The 18,774-nt window shown below is 35.9% G+C and overlaps 1 protein-coding gene across 2 annotated transcripts in view; it reads right to left on the minus strand.

Annotated features, from left to right (window-relative positions):
* PARG (poly(ADP-ribose) glycohydrolase) overlaps positions 1–18,774 on the minus strand; it is a 72,500-nt gene that overhangs the window by 48,518 nt on the left and 5,208 nt on the right. The window contains exons 3-7 of one of the 2 annotated variants that reach the window (XM_086751861.1): positions 17,056–18,027; positions 14,415–14,598; positions 13,134–13,256; positions 11,751–11,834; positions 10,628–10,702 (exon numbers count right to left, since the gene is read on the minus strand). In XM_086751861.1, coding sequence (XP_086607987.1) covers positions 10,628–10,702; positions 11,751–11,834; positions 13,134–13,256; positions 14,415–14,598; positions 17,056–18,027 — 1,438 coding nt within the window. Of the gene's footprint in view, positions 1–10,627; positions 10,703–11,750; positions 11,835–13,133; positions 13,257–14,414; positions 14,602–17,055; positions 18,028–18,774 lie in introns of both variants that reach the window. The other variant, XM_086751860.1, reaches the window with a different exon arrangement.

Raw genomic sequence — 18,774 nt, forward strand, 5'->3', positions numbered from 1 at the left:
TAGATCCATGACTAGAAGTCCTTGGTGCCAATAAAACAACCAAGCCACTGTTTAGGACATTGAAGTCTTTTACCTGAAAGTAAACCAACCTCAGACTACCAACCTCTACTCCCTTTCTTCCCCTAATCCTTGTCATAACTGCTTTTAAACATCATAGAAACCTAAAAACAGACTATCAATCTGTTATTTGGAACAGCTAGGAAAAAAAAAAAAGCCCCAACAAAAAAGCCTAAACAGATTATCAGGTGACTTTGAAAACTAATATATTAACTTAATACATCCCCCAAAAAACAAATAAGCTTCACTAAGTCATACTCTCTATAGTCTTTTCTTATGGACAAGGAGTAGATAAATTCTACTTAAACACATTGTGCCAAAACTATCAGTGTATCTGATACCTGGACAGAGACACCGGGCTGCAGCCTGCTAACTTGTATGCCTATGTAAAAGAGACTCTTTGTCACAATGTAAAATACTAAACATATAAATAAGATTGAAACCTAGAAGTAAAGCAGGGGTCGAGGAGGTGGGAATTTTAGTTCCCATTTTACTTAATTAATGAACTTCCAAAACTGCAGGAGAGAATGAACTCTCATATGCCTTCTTTGGTACCCTAACAAAACTAATTCAGTAGGAAACAGACTTAGCTGTCAAATCTATCCCATTTCTTGAGCACTTGTCTGATTAGAAACCAGAGGAAGGACAAACTAATCTTTGGAGGGAAGAGGAGGAAAAACCATAACACTGGATTATGCAGAAAAGAATCTTATTTGAGAAGAAGAATGCTTCTGACATTTATCAAAACCACAAACTGACACTTCAAAAGGAAAAAGGAAGACAGCTTACAAGGCAGAGGTTAATTCATTTTTGTTTAATTCTCCCCCCGCAAGCTCATTCACATCTTCTGCCAATCCAACCCTGGAATGATCTCTCAGGTGTATCATCCCTAACAATGGCAGCTTTGTTCTCAAGGCTTTTCGACATTCTAAATAAAATCTGAAAGAAAAATACTTCCATCTCCTCTTAACAGTTTTAGAAGCCCAGTTTATACTTCTAAGGTACTGGGAATCTAACCTCAATCATTTTCATTACCAAAGAGTGAAACCTCAGTCCGATTCTCTAAAGGCCACCACCAGACTCTGCGTGCACGTTCTTGCAGAGCAATTCTATCCTGAGTAGAAGCATCAGAAACATTTCCAAAGCAGTGTCAGTGTCCTGGGAAGAAAAGTTAAATACTGCTTTCTAATACTTTTGAGTTACTCTTGGGATGTACAAAGTAGTAAAAAGGAACATTACCTTGTTTCAATAGCAGGGCTGTAACATGAGGAAAAACAGTATCTTTCATCTGACTAAACACAAGCTAAGGATGAAAACAATCTGTTTCCAGGTTCCTTCAAAATTTTTACACCTCTAAATACAGTACTTGGGGGAAAAAAAAAAAAAAAAAAAAAAAAAGTTCAATACTGCTGTGATTTTAAAAACATTTGCTAAGAACTGTGGTGTGGAAGCATTCAAAAGCCATCAGATGTTTAAACAGAACTTTTTTCAACAAGTCTTGAAAAACAACTTTGTCACTAAAAGCTTCATGAGACAACACAGCTATTGCCCTTACGAAAGCTGTATTTCCTTGAACATTATCAAAAAAGAGTCAAGCACAAATAGAAGTGGAAAAACAATGATCATTTAAAGATGACACAATAGCATTGTGGATTTCAACAAATCTCTAGACTATTTTTTTTGCTTGGTTGCAGAATTATAGACTCAAAATAACCAGTATGTTGAGAAAAATATCCAGTAATTATTATTATACTGGCCAAATAAGATCCTCAGACCATCACCAGGGCACACACTCTGCTGCCTTTGCAAACCTGCTTTTCAAAAAATGCATGGCAACTAATAAAAAATTCCACAAGGAAGCAATGTAAACAAATTCAGTTTTTCAGATGAAGCACAAGAAGAACTGGGAACATAATTACCATACACTTCATTTATGCCTTCATAGCCATCCTAACAATGACAATGCCTCTTTATCACTTCCCTACTTCCACATACACTTTTTCAGAGAGTGTTTCTCTTGAAAGCTTTGACCAACATCAGGTTGTTTTTTTTTTCATTCTAACTGCTCCAGACACTGAAAGAAAAAAAAAACCAACCCCAAACACCTAAATGCTAAGAAAAGCCACCACAACCAAAAGTAGCTTCTCTCAGCCATTTGGGTTATATAGGTGAGCACAGAAAAATGATGATTTACACAAAACCCAATGGAGGTAAAAGAAATCTGTTCATCAGCCCCCTGCTCCCAAACCAAAAAGCAACTATCAGAAGACAGCTTTTAAAACTAGAACATTTATATTAACTTGATTTTCTCTTTTATTTTCTTTTTTAAATGTGAATGTTCTCAATACAATGCAAAACCATAGAAGAGATCCTTAGGAAGTATCTTTACATTGTCTCAAAGCATTAAGTATCCACAAACACTTAAGACACAATGTAATTAAAACTCCACACACCTGGTACCTGTAGATATCCTTTCCCTGGTAATTCCGAGTCTGATGCAACAGTCATTGCAATGGTGCTTACAAAACATCACTTAAAACTGAACCACTCAAAGCTAAGAATAAGCCTGTAATTCACTACTCAATGCTATTTTTCCTCTACAATGCTTAGCTTCTAATGTTCTGAAAGTGTACAAGATGCATATTCCCCCTGCTCCAGAAAAGCTCACATTTTGTTCAATATCAGGACAAATTCCTTTCTGCTACTGTGAAAAGAAAAACCTTCATGGCACACTCAAAAGACCTTTTCAGTTTAGATTTTAAAAAGGTAATCTGATGTAATGAAAATTGTTTGAAAACATCTGGACTAAAATGAAATCCAGCAAGGAGCAATGGATCGGCTATTTTCAGCCTTGGGACATTTTGTTTCTTGTTTAAAAGCGTACATTTGTAGTGCTGACATCTCTGTACAATGCTCACTTCTGTTAGTACTGTCCAGACAATTATAAAAATGATTTATCAAAAACCCAGTCACCGGAACGATTTGGTACTTTAAAGTTTCTTCTATTCCAGTATCACTGATTACAGCAATCATTTTTTTCAAGCAGGTCATTCAAACAACAAAACATAGAGGAAAGAGTGACATGCTTCATAAGACCTGCTAAGAGCCAAGAGCGCGGTAAAGTCTTATTAAAACATAAAAATCTCCCAAGATGTGCATGTAGTTAACTAGCGGGTGTTCTTAAGCAGCTTGGTCTTTTTCAAATAAGTGAAAATCTAGACCTCAACAACAATCCAACTAGACTATGCTACAGTCGCATCATCTTCAGATGTTATGTTTATAGTCTTCTTTTAGACGAAAAATGGAAATAATTGGAAAAAAGGAAAGTATAATTTCCAAAGTTGTCCAAGTAATTCCCAAAATTTGTTAAGGTTATTAAATTTAAGGTTATTAAATTAAGGTTATTAGGGTTAACAGCATATACACTTAGAGGCTGTGTAGTTCTGTGGCTGTTTGAAATTTTGCGATTGGAGTATTTACTTGACAAGACAGCTCTTAATTTCATTCAAATCAGCTCAGTGATCTCAAAATGCAACCAATTCTTCTATGAGAGAAGGAGACATACTGCCAATATTTGCACATCTGATTTTCCTGCTGAGTTCTCAAACATTTAATATGCTCCCTCTTAACTCAATTACTTGCATCTGACATTTTCTGAAAGTATCACATTCAGGCCAAATGTGCTAGTACACTACATAGCAAGATACATTCAAATGAGAACCTATAGTTTGGCAAAAACATGCACTAAGCACGTTCTGTAGATATTATTCCAGGTTTTACTAGGTTCACACTACAATTAAGCAGTTCATTAACACTCATTTGTTAGGTTTTTCAGTGAAATATAAGAGTTTTCTTCAATTTATTTTAATTATTCCTAAGTGCAAGGCATTGACTAACAGAAGCAGGACTCATTGTAATATGCTCCACCACTCCTCACTTTAAGAATACTCTCCCATACGCTGGAATCTGCACAGAACAACTGCAGTAGAAAAAAGTGATATCTTAAAAAGTGTGTGCACATATCCCTATGAATATTGCTAAGCCACAATTCAAATAGTAAGATTTGTGAAAATGAAAAATAATTTCAGTGCAATAATTAACTTCATTTTTTAAAGAAAAGAAAACCAGACTTTTGGAAGAGCAAAACATCTGTAATATGGATGTGTGACATTTACAGAAAATAGAAAAAGCTGTATTTATAAATGAGTTTATTTATATATTTATCTTGCATATTATATATTAATAACTTTACATATTTGTAAATGACATTTATAGAAAACTTGAAAAAGGTATTAAGCAAGGTTCTAGAAATTTACAAGTAGACACTTGCATGTAAAAGGAGACAGAACAAAGCCTCACATCCTGACTGTTCTGGACTTCTAAAAAGATCTCGCATCCAGAAGTATGACTGTCATGGAAGTTTTAATGGAAAGAAGCGGAGAAAAATGGGACTCCTTTTCTAATCCTGTTTCAAAACAAATTACAGCTGTAATTGTAAGACAAACATTTTTTAATAGCCCATATTCTGTATCATGTAAAAGCATAACTAAAGGGTAAAAAAAAAAAATAGCAATATACTTGTTCAGCTTGACAACTGACCTTGTTTTATTGTTACACAGCTTTACCAGATTTTAGGATAAACTGAGATTTGTGTCATTAAAAAAAAAACCTGCCAACAGCCAATCTTGAGGCTAAAACCAGTGAACTCATGCTTGACTGGAAAAAGAGAAAAAGGCGCACAGAAAGTGGTCTGGCACATTCCTCCTTTTCCTTCATGTTGAAGGTTCTTCTCTGCAATTAAGTACAGACAGGAGAAGAGACTGCTATTTTTAAAGAGCATTATCATGTTTCTTTCAACCTCAGAAAAATACAAATGTAAAAGTTATACAGCTTATTTCATAAAATAAAAGGATTTCCTGAATGCTGAATTTATATGAGAATCAACAGCAAATATGCAGATCCTGGTCACTAACTAGATTGACTGGCTTCAAACAGCTTCCCAAAAGACAAAAAGACCATGAGACATCCATAAACAGGCACTAGATAAACACATGCGGTTTTTCCTACACTGAAAACCAAATCTGAAAGTTGGAAAGTGAGTACTACACAGCAGAGAATGAGAGAATGTCTTTGTAAAGATACTGATAGCATATTCTCTTTAAGTCTTCATACTTGCATCAAGTAGGCACCAACAGTTTAAAGTTCCGCAGAGAGCCTGGAAGAACAAATTTTAAAAGCCATAAGGGCCTTCAAGTAAGATTCATTTAAGATGTCAATTACCTTTATTATTTTGTCCTTCTCAAATAAGCAGTGTATAGATCTCCATGCCTTTCTGTCAGCAACATCTCATATTGGTACTACGCCACAATGGGGTTGGCGTGTGCAACAAGGTCAATTCTGTCTCTCAACTTAATGTAAAAATGGACAAAAGTTAATGAAAGCCCATCAACAAAAGATGCCTAGAAGAGTCTAACAGCAAGAAAAACAAGCAATCAGCAGCACTTCCTCACAAGGCTCTTTACCTGCAGTAATCAGTTGCAGAAATTCGCAGAGTCCATCACAGTATCTGTGTTTATGTCAATGGGACCTTTCTATCACCAATTTATCCAAAGCCCTTCAAAACCTGATGTAAAGCCATAGCATGCTCTACATCCCCTGACAAGGAGTTCCACAGTCTTTTATTCAGTATTTAAATAATTAACTACTTTTGTCTGGTTTTGAAACCCTTACGTGCTAGGAACACTCATCAGGTGTCCCTTAACTGTTGTATTAGAAGAATTAACAGCCATTTCTTCTTCACCCTCTCTGACATTCATTTTGGACACCACTGTTATACCCATTCCTCACTTCTCTTTTAATTAAGATGAAGAAATGAAACAGTCCTAGCTTATTTAGATGTTCCTCATGTGGAAACTATTACATACCTTTGCACCATTCCTTACTCCTTTCATTGTATCTTCTCCATTTCATAGACATAAACTTTCCACCAAGGTGGATCAAACTCAAAGAGTCCAGGGGCAAATATACAAATAGTTATGGATACAAAGTGAACATTTGCAAGTTGCATGGTGATGCATTATTTGGATGACTCACAGAAACTCAGAGACAATCACATTTATGCCACACAAATTTACCTAAACTCCACTCTTTGGTCTGTGCTTCTTAAGAGATAATCAAACTTATGTCTAAAGTACTTGCAATTTCCAGTACATGAGTAATCACCAGAGATTACAGTTTGTCTTTTAATGACATGCCTTAGTACTGGATTTAATCCTTTCCAGCACTGAATAGCATACAGACATTATTTCACAAAGTAACTTAAAACTTTAGGATTGGGGAATCCTAAATGCTAACATTCCTGTGTACATAACATCAGTGCCTCTCTTTCTGCTTTACATATACAAAAAAGCAGCAAGACTACCTAAAATTCAGCTGACTAGATCTGATTCTTTCCTTTTACTGAAGCATATCAGGAAAACCTCTAACTTAGATAACCTGTAACAATTGAAAACATATGAGCATTATTCCTTTGATTTCTGACAGTAAAATTATGTAAATGCTATATTTCTTTTCCAGGTTTCAAAGGAGTTTAGAAAACAACTGAAATTAAACCATGTGAGCAATAACAGCACCCATTGTTGTTTCACTGCCTGCAGAGTTCCTTTTTGTCACTTTAAGTGTCTGTCTTGCATATTTTTTTCAGTAGATTTGTAATTAACTTAAGTATTGCTGCTAAATCTCACAAGTTTTAGATGGGACCAAGTAACTCAGTTTGATATAGCTCTACTGTAAAGGACAAAAACAAGTTGTGAGGCTGCTCACCTGCTCACCCACGGGTTCGCCTCAAGAGCTCAGATTTTAATGAAGACAGAGGTTCTATATCGTGAAGGTTCCTGAAGCTTCACAACATAAATACTGCTGACTTAAGTTATTGTATACTACGCAACTAAAACTGAATTTAAAAGAAAAATCACCTTTAAATAAAGTTATGCACTGCTTATACAATGTCATGTCATTTTCAGATTTAAACACTCCTCTGTTCCTGAAAGAGTAGGACAGATGCAAGCAATAAGAGGGAGAGTTCATGAAACAACATTAACAAGAATCATGCTTAAGCTTAAGAGATATTAAAGCAATACAATAAAAACAAAGCATGTCCAGAACAAGCAGGCCCAATGTAAAGCAGCAAACTGTGTGACTGTCTTAAATGACAAAGCCCTGCTTTTCCCTTTAAATAAAGCTGCTGTCATTGGAGATTAGTCTAAGGCATAAGCCTTGAATGACTTCACTAGACTTTTTTGTTTCATGCACTTGGGAAAAAGCAAAATAATTTGGTCTTGCCTGAAAGCAGAAGGGCGAATCTACAAGAAAAAAATAAGAACTACGATGGCACACTGTTGATCAAAAGCCTGTAATGAATTCCCAACCTATCAGCATTCACATAACTCAGGCTCATCTACAACACATTGTGAGTCCCAAGACAGCTCAATCCACAGCGGTTTCCTCATGTTTCCTTTTCTGCTTGTTGTTTACACTTTCCTGACCGGCTTCTAAGTTCTGGGAAAACAGATGCAAGGACAACTTCCAAGTGACAAGAATTTTGCAAGTAAGAGGAAAAATGTTAGCACTGATAATTTGCATCCACTAAGTAGAAACTTGAATAAATCCTAAGCCTGTTTGTCAATATTAACAAAGAGACGGCAAAACAAATCAATACAACAGTGTGGCAACTCCATTGAGAACAACAAAATTGTCAGATGTCTGAAGCAAATAAGCTACCAAGAGCTTTGTGCACATTACTGATGGGTGCTATGAACTTTTTAAAAGAAACAAAAAAACCCCAAGCTTCCAAATTTACTTCACAATGCAGACAGGAATTTTACTTCCACATATTAACTGGCAGACAAAAGAATCTTTTGAAAATAGTGTGAGGGCTCCCTCTTCTGACAACGCTTTGGACAAACTGTAAAACTGGCCAGCCCGTACATGTCAGAGTGTGTTTTGGAAAAAAATCCTGGCTCACAAACATATTTATTTCCCATTAGTTAATAAAGCTGAAAGTATTTTGATCTTAAAAGGAAATTAAAGTTAAGTCCAAGGAACTGATAATTACTGTTATTACAAGAAAATGTATTTGAATCTTACAAGTAGGGTTTAAAAATGATGCATATTTTGATTGTGTAACTTGGAAGGAAACCACCTAAAATAGGAAACATAATGAAAGACTGATATGAAAGCATTTAACAGATTAATAGATAAGGTAATCTGTGTCCAGAATCACACGATAAAATAACAAATAGTACTTTATAACAGGCACAGATCCATTGAAGTAATACCTGAATACAGTGGCCTTAATGAATCACTAAAACAGACACGATTAGATTTGTGGACCTAGCTCCCTTCTAAATTAGACCACAGAATTCTTGGTTAAGAATGTATTGGAAATCAATAGTGCCCAAGAATATAAACACATATTTGAGGACCATAGACTCTGTTTTAATCTTTTTCTTTTAATATATATTTGTGACTCTCTCTCCCCTTGTTGTGCTGCTGCCCCTCCCTTTGTGCTGATTACACAAGCCAGCTTTACTTTCAATCAACTCTCAACTTATGCTCAGCAAACATCACCTGAAACAGTTCCCTCAAAAGCATAACATAAACACAAAAATACACAAGCCAATGGCAAGCTCTTAATAATTAACTCCCAAATACAGTAACTTCAAAAGCTACACTTCAGACAGCTAGTATATTTAGGTAATTTCCACAGAGGACCTCAACTTTTCACTCAATAGCTGCTCACTTAAGCAGACGCCTTCTTAATTTACAGAACTCAAACAGTTCACGCATCCCTTAATAATGGAAAAGTTTTAAACAACTCTTTACAAGATGTGTCCCCTCCACATGTTCTGTTCACTGAATTCAATACATTCAATAAACAAAGCCAGGGTAAGATTTTGCTCCTGTGGTCTACAAGGAGCCACTGTCTTATAGTGCTTCATTGTTCCTTACTTAATACACTGCTGCAAGTTCCTCACTTTGGTCTAAAATCCATGTTTTGAAACAGCTTTCCTCCCTTCTTCTGGGAACCTCACAAATAAATCATCATTCCCAGGTGACAGAAATTGCCTTTTCACCCTCAGTGATAGATTGATGCCTGATAAATAGTTTATTTCCCTCTTGTTCCTCTCTTCTCTGGAGACAGCTGGTATTACTTACTCTCCCTGGCTGACGATCTCTGAATTTAATCATTCCTAGTTTCCAAACTCCCAGATGCACCATATGAACGCATCAGGACAAGCTCAGTTGCGTTTGTAGGAATATGATGCAAATCTGCTGCATTCCTGAGTCAGATTTTAAAATAAATAGTTCACTTGTACTTTAAAACCTTCTAATAATTTACATACGTATTCTTTAATAACACAAGATTGAAGCGTTGACCAGGCCAAGTTAATTTCAGTCAGTACAAAAGTCAAATGGAGCAAAGAAGGCAAAAGGTCCAGTCTCTACCATCCAGCCATGACAGCCTGAAAAACAGACCCCACAGATGAGAGGAGGGAGCACTGAACTGGCAAGATAAGCCAACACAGCCACTCTCATGGCTAGCAGATACACCACCACCGGTATTTTTACAGGTACCTTCTGTCAGGAATAACAATACTGTGTTGCACGCAAAAAAAACCTCATTCTGTAAAACAGGAGTCCCTGTACGCAACAGAAACAGGCAACAGAAAGAATAGTCCCTCTGAGCACATGAATTAAGCGGACATCTATTTTAAACATACATAACCAACAAAATCAACCTCAAATCAAATTTAGTTTCCACTGAACCCTAACACAGTTTAGCAAGCTCCTCCCAAAAATGCAAGCACATACGTTCTAAAAGGACTTCTGAGTTGGTGGAAGAAAAATACAACTCCTGCTGCATCTCATTTAATCTCCTATACTGCTTTAATTAGCATAGTTTCTGAATGTCAGTCAGGATGTGCATTAATAATAGTCCAACTTGCATTTGCCACCTACTATTCATTTCTTCTTTCCCATCCTCTTCCAGGAAGGTAATGTGAAGTCATAAAAACCACTCCAATTTTTCAAAGGTTCTAGTTTAAATTCATCATCTCAGCATACTGAAAAATTTTACTGCTAGACCAGCACAGCACAGTCTATACAAACACCATTGTAATTTAACATTAAAGTTGTTTAAAAATGGAAGGAAAAAAAAAAAGGCAACACTTAAAAACAAGAAACCATTTCACTGGAAATATTAATGTTAATACAAATTATTAACAACTCTGGTTGTCATAAAATAGAAAAAAGGCATTTATCAACTTACCTTCAGTAACCTTAGTGGTTACCAAAGCACCCAAATTACCTGCTTAAGATTTAAAATTAACCGACTTTATAAAGTATAATTTCAACTGAAGTTCCCAGCCAAATAACTGTCCACATAGATTATGATAGCAAAACCTTTACCCTTCAAAAGGGAAATAAAGCCAAAAGCATTGAGACATATAGACAAAGCAGTCATCACTTACATTTTACTTTTCTTCCTATTTAAATCGACTTAATTTACCTTCTCACAGAAGTCAGTAAGAGCAGTGAAATCCCATTTCTTGGAATAAGCAACATTGTATCTCAGTATAGCCTCCTAGGGAAAGAGCACACCAAAATAAAGCTTAGAGATGCTTACTAACAGAAGAAAAACAATTTTATGAAATTTCCTTTTGAAGCAACAGTACCATCTGGTGGCTAAAATCCATAAAACTGTATTAATATGATACGACTCCATTATACTGAATCCTGTATTTTAGGTTTAGCATCAAATAAGCCTTAGCGTACACATTTTTCCACCTAGCACAAAACAAGATAAGGCATGCTTGGACCTGCCTATAACACACAACAAACTTTCCCAATCCCATGCTTGCTCTCTTTAAAAACACACCAAAAAAATCTACCTCAGCAATACAGCAGAAGTGTTACCAGTTTATGAACTTAAAAGAATCAGAACCACAATAAAATTAAACAGACCCTTTACAACAACCTCCACCTTCAAAAAAATTCTCAAGAAAAAACACCAAATATTAAGGGAAGTTTCATTAGTTGCTAGGGGAGTACTACTTATTTGCTTGGAGTTTATCTGTAGCTTTTGCATCCTCCTCCTTCCCTTCCTTTCAAGTATAATCAAAATTACATTATTCTTGACAAAAAACATAATAGCAATTCTAAGCTACTCCAAATCACTATTCACTAAAAGCCAATGAGAACTATAAGAGTTATCAACAGAGCATTAGTCTCCTAAACTTAGATTTTTGTCAGCACCTTGAATTGTTGCAATTTTAGTGGAGTATACTGGTATGAACAGTTACCGTTTCAAACTCTCTCACCTGCGCATCATGCTACCATCTGGTTACAGAAAAGCTTACATGCTACATTTACAACATACTTGTTGCTACAACAGGACAGTTTTGTGTAGACTTACAGAAGACAATTTTAATAATAGCTAATAAATTCAGTGGTAACACTTAGGACTCATTAAGACTCTTAATTAGGGAATCCCTTGAATAGCATAGGTTTTTTTTTAATTTATTTTTATAAGCGATTAAACAAATAGGACTGAGTCAGAATCACTGACAGCACATGGAGAGCCTGAATGCACTTACATGTGTGTAGACTTGATTTCAAATTGACAAGCTTACCTTTAAATCATGCGAGCAAGTAAATTTGTTAAGTAAGGCAGTTTGGATTAGTTCCCATCGACTTCCAGCAGTTCTATCTCCATTCTTTAAAGCAAAAGCCCAAAACAAAGTCAGATTCAGTTAATCAAAACAGAAAGACATATCCACTAATAACTGGCTTTCTCACCACCTTGTTTTTAAATAAGGTTTGCTTTATTTGTGAAGTTCTTTAAAAAATAAACCACATATTTTGAGTAACTGTACAGTACTTCTGCAACTTCTAGTCCACTGCATTTTACTTCCTTAAGAGTTCCTTTTCAAGTGAAGTATTCACAAAACTAATAAACTCTTAACAAAACTCTTCCTCATGCCATCTCAAGGACAAACCACATCCAGTACACTCCTTGTGAAGAAAGCGGATTTTGCAGACAAAACACGACCATAGTTTATAAAAATCCACAACTCACAAATATAAACTGAACCAACTTCATAAAAATGTAATATTAAGAACAATAAGGGCACAGATTAGAAAAGCATATTGCTGTGGCTGACGCTTGCGCCAACCCAAATTTGAGACATCTTGTGATATTTTTCCTCAACAGAAAGTCTTACTGTTCATTGCAAGCAATAATGGTATTTCTTATGAGAATACCACAATGGCAGAGACAACTCACTTTGCTCAACTTATCAACACTTTATCTCTGAAACGTTAATTAAATTCATTTTATACTGTATCTGTAAAATTGATAAACGAAAAGACTGAGAGTATTTCCTAAAGGCTATAAAAATTATCTGTTCCAGATTCAAGTATCAACAATCATTGTACAGTTGTCACCACAGGCCATTTTATTCACTACAGCCTAAAGTATCCCAGAGGGTATATTTAAGTCATGAGCGTTGACAAGAAATACCAGATCAAACAACACAGTGCCAACTCTAATCTCTCCACCACTGTTTTAGTGGAACAGCAGACAGATGCACCTCAATCTATCAGCAACACCTGACAGAATATTATAATCAGAGTGTGGCTACAAAGTCATTCATATCTGTTGGAATCATAAATTGCTTCACAAAAAATAAATACATAACATATAAACATGTAAGTAAGTATATAACTTGTACAGAGTTACTTATGGAGGATAAGCTTATACTTCATATAAATACAGAAATACATACATTGTCAAATTAATGGCTAGGTAAAATAATTACTACCAAAAAAAAAATATTCTCTGCCTGAAGCATCATGACTCAGAATCCAGCTTTTCAGATCAGGTATGTTCGTTCATCCATTTGATTTTCCAACTCCATACACAGTTTGCTAACTGAGCAAATGCAGTAAACTGAAAACTCATCTATACGTAAACACACTTATTTGATTACACAACTGTAAATACTTTATCTTACCTCATCTTCTACAGGGTATAAGTTTTGTTCTGAGCAGGGCATTTTAACGTGTTTATTGTCCCACAAATCTTTGTAGTGAGTTGGAAAAGGTTTAGGCACCTCCCCTTCCCTTAGAAGATCTACCTACAACACAGAAGGAGGAGGAAAAAAGCTCAGACCACTTTCAAGTTTTTAAATGTAAGAGATAAAAAGTAAGCAAAAACACAGTTTAAGAAGGTTCTCATCTACAGCCACCCTTTTTAGAATGGAAAGCTACAAACTAACGGCATAAATATTCAGTCAGAAAAAAAAAAAAAATCCATCTGCTACTCTGTTACCCTTACGTCTTACTTGGTGAAAAGAACACCACCTTATCATTTGACCTCTTGAAACACACTGAAATAAAGATAATATATGCAACTATTTTATGTCAAATTATCAGCTAAATACTTCCTTATTTATGAATTTAAGTATCTACACAGTTTCATCTAAATATTTCCAAAATGTAGTTTCAAATCTAACCATATTCACATGCAGAAATAACATTTTCTAACTTAACACTGAAGAGAGTAAGAAATCATTACAGATATAGCAGTATTTCAAGTTTCCTCCACAGAATATCAGAAATATAAAAACAAATCACATGACGTTCTTAAAGATTTTGTACGACCTTCTGGCACCACTGATTATCTCAGAACTTGCATTCAAACTTAATGTGCTTTTCTTTTGTTTGCAATTTATCCATGACCCTACAGGTTTCTGGTCACATGTTTTATTTCAACAATAATTGGACTGCACACTACTCCAAAGGATTAAAGGTAAATATATCAAATTTGATCTAAAACGTAGTGGTAAAATTGCCAGAAACTCCTCTTCATTCTTTGTCTTTTTCGTATCTTCAGCCTTTTGTACATCTTGAACCCAAACCAGAATCATGTTAAAATGAAAATATAACATAAAAATGTTTAAGTACAAATTTTACTTGCAGATATATTTAAATTCCCATAGTTTAAAACTCAGACAAAGAAGTACATACACACATCTATGCAAAAGAAAAATACTTGTCCCTAATAAGCCAGAGGCAGTAAAACCATAATTACAGTTCTTCTGGATCTTAATATCCCAGTCCTCTGCATCAGAAAAGTCAATTTTCAGTAAAATCAGCTGCCCCAGTCTGCTTGCAAGGAAGAGCAAAGAGATTTCCACAACCTGCTAATACTGTAAGACTAACATTTGGCATTTCATATTATTGAACAATTCAGTAAGAAAATTGATTTCACATAATACACTGCATTATCGTACCCTGACGGTTACTGTATGATTGGCTGAGGGTCGCAGATGAGGAAGACGAGCCCCACACATAGGCATCCTTCTCATCTCTTCAATCGGTGTCCCAAACCATTTCTTATTAGTTGGAAGAGGAGGTGGTATATACTTAGCCATCTTCCTTCCTGGCCTCTGGGGTTTGAGTTCACACTTTTCTTTTCTGCTGTTAAAATAAAATACATTGAAACATCTCATTTCCACTGAAAAACCTGGTAGGCAAATACACACACTTTTACTCCAGCATTATGTTTATAATAGAGTCAGTTAATTTGCTAGCCTTTGCTGCGGCCCCATGCCAAAGCTTTATTTGGGGAAAACCCCCATCGCCACCAACCTCCTCTCCAACACACTCAGGTACATGATGCCTACCAAAACACTACTTTCTACAAGCTTACAAATGCCTTCACAGAACTGCAATATGTTAGCAAAGCAAGGTTCTGCTTATCCAGGGACAGGAAAGACTCACTGGCCTGCATTTGTCAGGATACCCTCTACAGTCAGTCCCTTCTCAACTGTTAGAAAACAAACACACGTGCATACACAGATGCACATATTCCTTCTTCAAATTAAAAAAAAAAAGAAAAAAAAGAAAGATAAATTTCTTAATCACCCTTTCCCACTAGGTCTGTATTTTTCATGCCAAGCATACAATACTTGCATTGGAAGTAGAAATTTAAAAGTAATCAAAAAACTACTTGCAAAATTCAAATATATACAAGAGCAGATGAACTAATCCTCTTTAATGATCAAAGGTATTTGTATGGATCCAAGACATTTTGGGGGAGAAAAATCTGAACCTGATGTATGTTTGATGTAACATACCAGACGTTTCTCACACAAGAGAAAGTTCTCAGAGTAAAACACAAAAAAAAGTTAAAAGCCTACACTTTGAGGTACTGTTTAGACCTCTGAATTCCCCTTAGCAAGTTACTTCACCCTTGGATAAAGATGTTGTCCAAGCTGTTCACTGCATCTATGCATATGCCAGTATCTTCAGGTGCAGACAATGCCTTCAGCCTGGCTGATCACATGTAAATAGTGTAGCCACATCTGCATGACACTGGGTAGAGCCCCACTGTGCTCATCTGAGAGCCAAAGGACAATTCCGGCACAGCATTACCGATAACTGAAGCCTGTTTGATAGACTACTGCTGCTTTCTCCACAAGTTAAGCTCTGAGCCACTCTATTATTTGCTGTAGATCTGGTCCAATGAAAGCCAGGAGGAAATCTTTATGAATTTTTAATTGCCCTCTATAGACAACACCACTATTTTGCTTGGCACTGAGGTTTATAACCTTCACATCATCTTGTTTAGGCCTCCAAAGGAAAATAAAATACACTCTCTACAGCCCTATACCCTACCTTACTAATTATTCTGTAAAGTACTGCTAGGATTCCCAGCTACCGACATAACGTAACTTTTGCATTAGTTTCCTTTCTCAAACATGGATTTATTATTACACGTGATGCTCTAGCACTGACAAATGGAAGCCTCAACCTCTGCTGCTTTGCTACAACACCAATTCATTTAAATTAGTGAAAAAGAGTACTCCCTAAATCCATAACTTTAAACTTTATGACCCCCTTCTCGATACATTTAAGAAAATTCCTCATCCATTCATTTTTCCTAAGAATTATCTTTTTTTTGTTTTCAAAACCACTCTCAGCCTACTCATCTCAAGATTTCTCAAATGCAAGCTCCTGCTGCTACTTAGCCATCCTCCTCTTCACTTCCCGGAAAGGTATAGTTTGGGCTGGTCCTCACATCCAGAAAGGATCTTCCAAAGACGTGTGAAATTGTGAAATTTGCCCTACTTTAGGGACTTGAGTCTACTGAGATAACTGCTTATTACACCAAACACACAGAGCTCTCTTGTTTCTGCTTATTCCTTTGCTATTTATCCACTTTCTCAATTCCCACCAAAATCTAAGCTCTTTTTATCCTTACGCAACATCTAGCATACAGAGTCCTTGGTCATGCTCGGGGCTTCCATTTCCATTGCTACTGTGCGTAATCAGCAGTCCTTCTCTCCCCCAAATTATTAATAAAGAAAAAACAAAAACAAAACACCAAACCCCTGGAAAACACTCACACACATATCTACAACTGCTTTCAAAAGTGAAATATTTCATGTCTATTTCAAAACATCAATAGCACTGATGCTTCAACAAAATAGATTCAGTATTTTTAACAGATGAAACAAAAAAAAAAAACCCAAGAAAACATCAGTTTCCTCAAGTATTCTGAATGAAATAACAAATACTAGAGCTATGCTCCATAAAGCACTCCTGTACCACCATTTATTTTAAAGCATTAAAAATCCCATGATCTTAAAACACGTCTTTGATAAGAAAATCAACTTCCAACAGTGTCTTTAATTGTCAATTTTAACAGATCTACAATGATTTTAAAAAATTGCACTGGACAAACATATCCTTTAAAAAATTCAAGTAGGTCCATTAAAAATAATTTACTTCAAGCTTACATCAAAGTTGTCCTTGTGTCTTAACACACATTTTGCAAAACTCTCTACACAATCCAGCCTCCAAAGTGCTATCACCAAAGAGGAAATTTTCAAGCATAAAAAACAGATGAAGAGACAGACAGAATGCTACCTTTTCTCCTCAGTCTTAGGTATCCTCATGAAGTGAGAGGTGATTTTGGAGTCTCTCTTCATACCCTGTTTTGCAGCTTTGCATTCTGATGATGGAGCTGGAGAGATCCCAGGTGACTTTGTATGCAGACCATCCTCTTTCACAAAATTATCTATTTCCTCAAAGCTTTCACAGCCCTTGGCAGAAAAACGTGACTTTCTTGACTCCAGTTCAACATCCCCATATTGAATTCTAAAAGATTTGTTTATGGATTTTGACATATTAATCTCCTCTCGTTCATCAAGAAATGGACTTGTTTCTTCATCAGCCTCTGACCCATGACAACTATTTTTAGAATTATCTACATCCATTGGTGACTCTGGCTCACTTTCTTTCTCAAAAGCAGGTGAATCCCCTGAACTGCTTTGGCATTTGCTCAGTTTCCCAGGACCTGCAAGATCAGATACACAAGCATCACAACCAGCATCTGAAAGGGGACTTTCTGGAACTACACCCCCTTCTTCTTGTTCACCCGTTAAACAGACAGAATTGCAACTCTTCAGCTTCTGTGAATTGTATGAAGCCACTTGTCCATCTGTCTCGGTGTCTTTTGGAGAAAGTTTTGTATTTCCCATTTTCAAAGACTGGCCTGATGATAATTTCCTCTGAGTCCAATTGTCACTGCTTTCTTCACAGCCTCTCTGAGCCTGCTTGCCAGTTTTGTGCATCTGATCAATGTTTGCATTTTTAAAGAGGTCTCCAGACTGCATCCCCTTCACAGGCTCTGGATCTTTGTCCTCAGCCTCCCAGGTACACATACTGCCTGTCTGAGGAGAATTTATATGCTTTGCACCAACTTCTACAGATATTTTTGAATAATTTTGCTGACAAATATTCTCTAGCTTTTTCACATCATGCTCACAAAAGTTCTCTTTTTTAATGGAAGTCATCTTGGAATTTGCTTCAGTATTGTTATTAATTTTGCTGTGTAAGCTGTGGAAAAGAAGTAAGGGAATTAATGTCTCTGAATAAAAATTTCTGTGTGTATATATATATATATACATACATGTGTGTGCGTGTTTGTTTTTTTAAAAGGAATAATTATGAAAATACAGAGTCTTACCCATTATACTCTGTAGGACAGCACTACCAGAATCAACAAGTTTCACTGCACTGCATAATGTAGCTCAGTAACAAACTATTTCCATTTAAAGGCTCCAAAGGATGAAAAATCAGTTGCTTACCTTAGAAATGTCTTCCAGTGATTCATTACCCTTATTTTCAAATCTAAACAGTATTAAGCTACTATTTAGCTATTTTCTTCAGATGAAAAAAGTTAGAAGTCAGTATAAAGTTCTCCTTAACTTTCATTTTAACCAGTTAAATACAGAGAGCAAGGAAATCAACAGCTTTGTAGTCATTCCCTCAGAGCTACGCGTTCATCTTTTAGACAAGCAAGACACAGTAGTCTACAGTCATGAAAAACATCCCACTACTTCCCTACTTTTATAAGCAGTCCATGACTCTTCAAAAAAATCACAATACAAAAGCATAACAGTAAAATATATTTAGAACTGATAATAAAAATTAAAAGACACACTAAATCTATTATTAGTTTAAAGAGAAAAATAACCAAATTTGCCCTGTGGTGTCTCAGATGAAGAATGGAACCTAATAGTTACACAGGGAAATGAAGCAAGTCTTGTATGAGTAGATGAAACTTTTCAAGAAACATCGGAA

Source organism: Chlamydotis macqueenii, chromosome 7 (assembly GCF_036417535.1).
Source record: "Chlamydotis macqueenii isolate bChlMac1 chromosome 7, bChlMac1.mat, whole genome shotgun sequence".
In the NCBI taxonomy this organism is placed as follows: Eukaryota; Metazoa; Chordata; class Aves; order Otidiformes; family Otididae; genus Chlamydotis; species Chlamydotis macqueenii.